The 9337-nt window shown below is 32.8% G+C and overlaps 1 protein-coding gene across 1 annotated transcript; it reads right to left on the bottom strand.

The window, feature by feature from the left end:
- Window positions 1-657: 657 nt before the first annotated feature.
- On the bottom strand, window positions 658-5581 carry LOC110098495 (boron transporter 1; the record flags this gene model as incomplete). Its single annotated transcript, XM_020825347.2, is given in 11 exon segments — window positions 658-925; window positions 1131-1450; window positions 1576-1713; window positions 1784-1879; window positions 2024-2197; window positions 2756-2922; window positions 3084-3249; window positions 4032-4170; window positions 4283-4475; window positions 4933-5015; window positions 5112-5581. Coding segments are annotated over 11 exon segments (1848 nt in total), but the record flags the coding sequence as incomplete, so codon positions are not given.
- Between the last annotated feature and the right edge of the window lie 3756 nt (window positions 5582-9337).

Raw genomic sequence — 9337 nt, 5'->3', positions numbered from 1 at the left:
GCGGTGATTGATGTATGGTGGTAGATGAGGTGGAGGTGGAGGAGTCGGCCATGAGCAAGAAGAAAGATAGAACTCGAGAGAGAAAAAAGGAAAGAAGGAAACGAGACTTATCTGTGCTCTGATACCATGTTAGCTTTCTTCCTCAGACACATCGCAGAGAGAGCAGTTGAGAAAAGTAAAACTATTCTTTGTTATACAATCCGGACGAGATACAGATACATATATATAAAGAAAACGACAATACTTGCTAGTTCTGAGGTACAGATTAGTAAAACTAATCCGGTTTAGATGCCGGTTTAGATGACTGGTTTAACACTTATCATCCAAGCAATTCATTTTCAGGCATTTTTAAGAGCAATCTGCAGAACCTACAGTATAGTTCACCCTTTTTTCTTCTTAATCAATGTCTGATCACATGTTCAATAAAGCTTGATATAGAAAGATTTGAAAAAGTAGAAATCAACTTTAGCTCTATTGACTTCCATTTTAATAATCAGGTTGAACAGAGACTCTATTTCGCTGAGAGCTAAATGAATTTGAACGGTTATCTATTTCGCTGAGAGCTCAATGAATTTGAACGGTTACCTAACCAAAAAAACATATCTGCACAAATTGCCATAATTGCATCAATACTATCAATTAAAGTTCTAATTTTACCGTTTCTACAGTGAATGGAAGTGCTGGAGACTCCTCGTATTCGGCTGCATCCAAATCTGTAAGGTGTGCTCCTTTAAAGAGCTTAGGAAGAAGATATTGTCTTGCAGGAACCAAAAGCATGATCATAAGTGGAAAAAGAACTCCAGCAATAGGTATCCAAGTAATGCCGAAGCACACAAGTAGGTAAACAGTCTGGAAGAGTGTGAAGAAAGCAATTGTCTTGAAAGGAACGGTTTCCACAAAGGTTGCATGGTAATCTTCAAGCACTCTGAAAAAACAGTTTTAAGTTGTTCTTCAGTCTTGGCACAGGCTAAGGCTTCGTTTGGGACGGCTTTTTTACTGCTTCTTAAAGCAGCTTTCTAATATAAAAATTTTAATTTTTGTACTGAAAAGCTGTTTTAAGAAATAGGAAGAAAGCCGTCCCAAAGGAAGTCTAAATCTAACTTGTGAAAAGAAAAGTGAGAAAGATTTACTTATATCTTCTGCTTGGTGCAGTAAATAGAAGGAGTATCCTCTCCCAGAATTGGTTACCAGGCAAGCTCTCTATAGCCATAAAAGCAAAATAACCCCAAAGTACAGAAGTTGGAATCTTTCTCAGAATTGGCATTGCAGCCAGGCAGCATCCTACCATAGAAGACTGCAACAAGTTACTGAGTCTTTGCTCTTTAACCTCCACAGGTAATAGATCATCAATCTCTTTATCAATGTCAAACATCGTTTCATCCACAGGAGCATCTATGCTTCCCAATCTTGAAACCATTTGGATGGTAGATTCCTTTAGTTCCTTCAATCCCTGTATGAACAGTTTTCATTTCTATTAAAAAAAAATAATATTTGAATGATATTTTAAATTTCATATTTCATTAACTCAAAATAAATTATAAAATTTTCCAATTTAAATGCATATAACTATCATACCCGAACAGACTGCTCTTGGTAGATCAGAGGGGTCTGCATTTGCTGATATACTTCTTCCATGTTACCATACAATTGGCTTAAGCTTGAATTCTGGTTCATGCTTTGTCGCGCACTGGCTACTAGTTGGTTTCGGAGCAGCTGAAGAACAAAAGAATGTAAATACATATTCGACCGAGGAATTGAGCAAGCATATAACATGGTGGCTTACTTGATGCTTGAGAGTAGCTAAACTCTTAGTATGCATAGGAGATTGTGGTATAACACCATTTGAAGGGGGTATGCCGAGGAGACCACATAGTAAAGTCTACAAAAATACAGTGAACAGTTTACATTAGTGTCTGCTAAGTTAATTTGACACATGGTTTTAGAACAAAACAGGCGATTAAAGAGGTTTGTATAAGCTAAAGAAAAAAAAGAGGGAATTGAAGGTGGTGGAATTAGAATGTACCAAAAAACCCAAAAGAAGTAAATCATAGTGAAATGACGGTGGCTTTCTCAAATTGAATTCTTTTTGCTGTGCAAGCTGAGATGCCACACTGTGATCAAAATAATAAAGGACTGCTATCATGGTAGCTGGTATAAATGCTCCAAGTATATAGAGCACCGGCATGTCTGTCATTTCCTGTTTGGTTGAAGAGTGTCACATGTTAGTCCTCTAAGAACATCAGATAAACAAGCAAGAATTGATTGCAGTTTCTTCTGGTTTTGGAACAATGGTTCATGAAAATGTTTATAAGAGTTTAATTTTGAGAATTAGGCGAAACACAATTCAAATCACCAAGAGAGAATAAAACAAAACCAAGATCAATGCACAAAACATATCAAAATTTTTATTAAGGTACATCTAATTAATTACTACATCATATTACCGTCGCTACAATTTTCATTATCGTTTTGTTTATAGAGTTTTTTTAGCCCTTATCTCTAATAATCACAAAAAGATAAGTAAAATGAAAAATACAATGAAGCCCGTAAAACAAACTTATAAAAATAATTTGCAAAATATTGAATACTTTTTAGGGGCTCCCTGCCGCTTCTAATCCCCACGACAATCTTATGGTGAAGGTTGATTTTCAACTGAGTTTATATAAGACGTTTCTTCATTGGGTATTGATTAGGCTCCACATCTTATAATAGAAAAAGTACTAGCTTTGTAATGCCTAAAGTATAAGAGTCGTACCTTAATAACAGTCCAATTTGCATATGCAGTAGGTGACCAAGGATTTGGGCTGAAGAGGCGTCTTGGTATTCCTTTGGGGATACTACCAGAAGGTATAAAAGAAACTGCAGTCCATATCAAAACCATCAAAGGCACACCATAGTCTGCAATGAAACCTCTCAACCACCCTGCAGTAATAATTTGTTTAGCCTTGCGTGAATCTTCCAAATTAAAAAAACCCAATAACAAAAGATGATCATCACTAGAAGACAAATATATGCATTCAAAATTTGCATTAAGCTATTTTAATCTGTTGAATTTATCATTTTTTTTATTTATGAGGACATACCACATCCATATCTCCAAGACCTTGCCTTTCTACTTCTCAAAGCAGTAAGTAGAAGACCAAATGATAGAACAAGAGCAAACATTCCATTGCCAAATCTCCAAGATGGAATGAATTCCAGTGCCTTCCGATCTTCCCTTTCAGGTATGCGAAACTCGTCCACAAGCCCCTAGAAGATATACACATCAAATCTTCAATGTATTTCCATTATGATTTCAATCATTTCAACATGAATTTTTTGTTAAGATAGCTCCAATTGAACTCCACTGAAAAGGTTAGTTTTTCAGGTAAGATATTGATGCCCATTTTGGATAACTTACTCTCATGTCCATGAGTTTTATAAGGTCCCTTACTTAAAAGGTTCATAAGTTTGGCATTGTGACTTACAGGTTCCAGAAATTAGGCTGGATTCTCAAATAAGGTCATAAAAATTAATTTTACCATCATAAGATGTTGAAAAAAGAAGCTTACACCTTCCTTAGTGCAATCCAAGAAATTCAAAGTAAGGATTAGAAGAATCAGCAAGAATATTCAGGTAAAACTTAAAAACATATCTATCCATGGCAGAAAGAATTTTCTAACTATTATCAAGTTCTTCCAAGAGTCATCAATGTAAATTTCTTTATATAGGAACTCAAAATACCAGAATTCAAGGTTGTTAACCCTTAAGGCAATTCAACCTCAGTAAGAAATTGTTTTTCTTTTTGTAACACCAAATGAAATTTAAAAAGAAATGCTCCAAAAAATTCTTTATATATTCTAATGATTAAATTATAACTTTTTAGCTTAATAACTTAAAGATAATTGGAACTATTAAATAAAGAATATCCTGATGTATGCAGTATTATAGAGTATTGAATTCAATGAACTTAACCACACCAGTTATAGCCTAGCACCGCAACTTAAAAAAGCAAAAAATAAATAAAAGACAAAAGATATTTCACTACTTACTTTAATGGCCTGTTGCATAAATAGCATCGCTATCAGCATACCAAATAGTTCACCGGCCACTCTAGTAAATCTATTTATAATTGAGCATGCGCCAAGAATAGCCAGTAAGAACAGCAGGAAAGAAGTCCACACGCACACCCTGAAAGTGTAAAATGAAGACAAATCATAGATAATCTTGAAGATAATGATATAAATTACTATTGATGTAACCACTATTTTACATAAAATATTTATCTTATCTGATAGCTTACCATCCAGTCCAGGCTAGAAACAACTTTCTACCTAAATCTTCTCTATCTTTCACAAAATTAAACATGAATGTGTACATGAGTACTGTGGGCTCTGCAACTCCAAGAACCAGCAATGGCTGCCCTCCAACAATTGAGTGTATTATCCCACAAATTGCAGTAGATGCTAGAGTTTGCACAGCTGTAATTACACCATCTGCCCTTAAATCAAGTTTTAATTGAATTAGAATCACTTTCCACAAACTAAAACAAGCATAAACAATAAAAAAATTAGTCAGTGGTAGAACTAACATGCCAAATAAAGGGATAAAACGGATTAACCGCGGTTGGATTTCAATTTTTTATAATATATATATATATATATATATATATATATTGTGTAGAATTTAAAAGTAGAACTTCTTATGCTAGATTTTGCACACTGTAATTACAAAATCTGCCCTTAAAACAGGTTTGAATTGAATTAGTCACCACTTTCCACAAACTAAACCAAGCATATGGAATATATATATTCATAGGAAATTCCAATATGTAATCTGGTCAGTGACTTCAAATCAAAAGCGGAAAAAAGGCTTAACCCAAACTTGGGGAGTAAAATTTCTATAATACATATAATTGCAGGAAAATTTAAGGGAATATTCCTATATATTTACCAGTATTTCTTTCCAGTTGCTCTCCAAATGATATAACAGGGATTGCTGAGGCAAAGAATATGTAGGTTGTCGGGGCCAGAATACTATCAACCATAAAGGAAAAGGAGAAAAAACAAATGAGAAAAATAGCATAAAATTTCAGATTTAAAAGAAAAAACTTGTAAGAATTTCAACAGTACCTAAAGCCTGAACGAAATCCTCCAGTCCAGTCTTGCTTGTAGCACAAAAATCTTCCTTTTAGGTCATTTTTTATTCCTCTAAAAGGCACAAATGTCTCCTCCATGTTTCCTTTGATCACTCAAGAAAACAACTTCTCTAAATCGATGAACTCAAATATTCAAATAAAAATACAGATTACATAATCTGCCCTTTGTTCCAACTAGGCCAATGCAAATGCCCTGTTCTCTTAAAATCGAAAAAGAACCAAACTTCTCAACAGAAGTTGGGATTTGGAAGAGAGATCACAAGCAGAAAAAAATCAATCTTTATCGACCAAGATAAATCATCGAGGAACCAAAACGCACAAGCCAGAGGAGAGCGCTGAAACAAAATCTAAAATGGGCAAGTGAAATAGATCTCCAAGCCCAGGCCACTAAAGTATTCCGCTCGCATTGAAGCTGCAAAGGCAAGGAGAGTAGAGTTGGAAAACTCAGGCAAGAAAGCCTCGATGAGGATGGCTGCATATATATAAGCAGTCGGTGTAATAAAAAAAAAATTATATTTAATATTTTATTAGGAGATAAGCGAATTTAATTGCAATTATTAAAAATTAATTGTTTCTATATTTAAACTTTGATTTTCCGTTGAAAGTCAAAAGTTTTGATCAAGCGATCACAGTAATTTATACTAATATAATATATATGGTTAACGGGTCTGGTTGATATCCGGTCTAAAATTGAATTGATCTGAATCCAATCAAATTGGAGTGACCCTTGTTTAAGAAACGGATAAAAAATATAGGTCCGAACTCGGCTCACTAGTAATCTGAATAATGTGTTTTGTTTTTTATATATTTTTATAAAATTTTATCAATAGATTTTAAATTAATTAATATAAAATAAGTCAGTCATACTAATAAATAAAAAAATAAAAAATAAATTGGCCATTTCAGATTAAAATCGAGTTGGGGAGTTAACCCGAACATTACTTGTTTAATAAAAGAATAAAAAAATTGAGCCTGAACCTGACCAGTTTATTAAACTGGTCGACCCGAACCATGGGTTGGATCATTTTTTAACACACCGACTAATATATTTAAATTTTATCTTAAAATTTAAGAGTAAGAAATTGATATATTTTAATTTGAAGTAAGTCTTTAGACATATTTATTGAAAATAAAAATTAGATTTATTTCATTATTTTTGACCACTATAAGGCATATAAAGTCATTTTTTTTTAATGTTTTTTAGTAGTTGAATGAATGAATCATATTATCTTAGGTAAAAATTTTAAACCCAACACTGTTCATTAAGAAATTATTTGATAGAACAGCTTTTTTCTCAAAATTCAACCTAAAAAGGTAATTGGATGCCCATATGATTTTTTGGGTACTTTTGAGCGAATTACGCACAACATATATGCATACTTCGAACACAAGACATATTGATTGACAACCTAAGCGCTCGACCAACAGATCAAGATGAGATTTCCGTATAACTATCTTGTTACTTATTAAATGGGCTACCAGTGTTAAATATTATTCTACAAATGGCAAGAAGTATTGGATGTGTGAGTTATGCTGGGTTAGGTTGCATGCTACCTTCTAAATTAATTTCAACAAATATGTTTTCTTTATAAATCCCCCTATCACCTCCATCTACCTCCTCTCCTCTTCTACACATTGACTTCATTTTCCAAGCAAACTCCTTAACACTTTTCTTTTTCACGTGTTTTTCTACCTTCAAGCAATCACTTAGTTTTTGGATATAAGGTTATCTTGTTGAGATTTTGTGTCCAACTTTGTGAAAGTAAAGACTTAGGCTTCATTTGGGACAGTTTTTTTACTGCTTTTTAAAGCGATTTTCTAGTAAAAGTTAAAAATTTTATACAAGAAAGCTGCTTTAAGAAGCAATAAAAAAGCCGTTTAAGGCTTCGTTTGGGATGCCTTTCTTAATGCTTCATAAAACAACTTTTTAGTACACAAATTTCTAGTTCAAAAAATTTTTTTATTAGAAAGTTGCTTTAAAAAGCAATAAAAAGGCGTCTCAAACAAAACCACAAAAGTTGTATTTCGACTTTGTTTGGAATAGCTTTCTTACTGCTTTCTAAAGTGGCTTGTTAGTACAAAAATTTATTGAACTAGAAATTTTTGTACTAAAAAAATGTTTTAGAAAACAGAAAGAAAATTGTCACAAATAAAGACTTTATTTCATAGTATTTTTAGAAAATTGTTGTTAGTTTGTTTAAATTTGATTTGAACTTTTAGTTTTTATTTGCTTAATATTTTTTAGCAAATATTTTAAATCTTTATTGCCAAAACAAAAGTAATGTTTTGAGAGGGTTTATTTTATTTGTGTGTGAATGGAGAGTTAAAATTTGTTCGTGTAATTAGAAAGTCAAGAATACTAAATTAAAGATTAATTACTGTATTGGTTTATAGAGATTAAAATGATTAGGCCCAAATTTCTAAATTACAAAGCAATCCTTAATTTGGTATTTCATTTTGCTATTGTTGGAGGTTTTGTTTCATCATCGTCGCTTGTGATGATATCTATGAAGGCATATTGCCGAATGCTGATATCATATGTTGATGTCTTGGGATGAAAAATATAAGGTAATAAAGGCAATATTAGGTAGCTGGGGGAATCCTACAATTCAATCAACATATTTATGAAGGACATGAGGTTTTGTCATGAATGGATCAATTTATAGGATACAATAGAGTGGACTGAACCTATTTTAATGGATTCTTTTGGGCATTTGGACCTTCAATTATAGCCTAATTTTTTTTTGCCAAATTTTAAGCATGGATGGAACAATCATGCTGTTTAAGTGCAAACACATTTTATTATTATGGGAATTAATGCTAACAATGGTCTATTTTTCTTAATATTCATGGGTATCGAATTAGAGTGTAATAAGTCATGGATTTGGTTTCTCCTTTCTCTTCATAATTTGATTTTGATGGTTTCATTAAGAAAATATTTATATATAGCTCTAGATAAGGATGGAGATTTAATTTGTGGTTATAGAGAAATATTCTTAAGGGCAACGTATTTCCATTACTTATGACACTTGAGAATAGGAAGATGATATGAATGATAGGAATATCATATTTAGAATTCCTCTTTCAGATGATGTACATTACAATTAACAGTGATGATATTCAAAAATTAAACAGAGGTATGAAATAAAAAAAAATATTAAGGAAGAACTACATCAATGATTAGTTGAGTAGAATGTTACAAAGTGGTCACTAATGCATGATGTTTGTTGTAGATACAATGCAATGACTATGAATTCTTTAGAATATTTTAATAGACTATTGAGGCATGCATGAGGCCAACATGTACATGCACTTTTATGTTCTTCTTACTATAATATTGTGATCCTTTTTTGAAATGAATGAATATGTTTGTCTCAGAAGAATAAAAATAAGATCATATTTATCCAGTATACAAAGAGCACATTACAAAGATATGAACATGAAGCATGATGATTTTCCAAACACACAAAAATAAATACCTAGGAGTTATATGAGTTCAAGATGACTTGTAGGTCTATTGAAGCCAACTATTGGGTGATGGGAAATGTTAGTAGAGCTACTAATTAAAAACATACCGCATATCATGTATGCACATAATTATAGCCTCAGGGTAGACATGACATAACCACCAATTATATATTTCAAACTACTATACTTTTGAATCATTATAAGCTAATCAATGAACCAAAATTACATGTTAGGCCTAAGCTAATAAATGGCCATGATATGATGGAGAACACATTATTCTTGAGTTGGACGTAGAAAACTATAAAAATGTTGTTGCAAACCTATTTTTTATGTCTTATATTTTGATGATTGACAAACACTATGTCTCTTGGACTACTTGTTGCTTCTAACTTTTTAGGAATCGGAGATCGGACGATCAAGAAGGAGCCAAGTTCAGGATTGCGTAGGTTTAGGGTTGAGTCAGTCTGTACTTTTGATTTTCACCTTTTTGAGTCTACTTGTAATGGTCAAAGAGACTGATGCTAAGTAACCCTACACACACACACACACTTGAGGGGCTTAGAATTTCTGTTTTTGCCCACATCGGCCCGGCCGATATTTATATCGTCCGGGACGATCAGCTTAAAACAGAAAGTCTAAGTAAGGATTGTTAATTAAGACAGCCGTCATTAATATATCAGCCTGGACGATACGTGTATCGGCCAGGACGATAAGCTCAAAATAGAAAGAAGT

This window comes from Dendrobium catenatum, unplaced genomic scaffold, assembly GCF_001605985.2.
Source record: "Dendrobium catenatum unplaced genomic scaffold, ASM160598v2 original_scaffold_50158, whole genome shotgun sequence".
Taxonomy (NCBI): domain Eukaryota; kingdom Viridiplantae; phylum Streptophyta; class Magnoliopsida; order Asparagales; family Orchidaceae; genus Dendrobium; species Dendrobium catenatum.
Note: the sequence above shows the minus strand (reverse complement) of the source record. Positions and strands in the feature narration are given on the sequence as shown.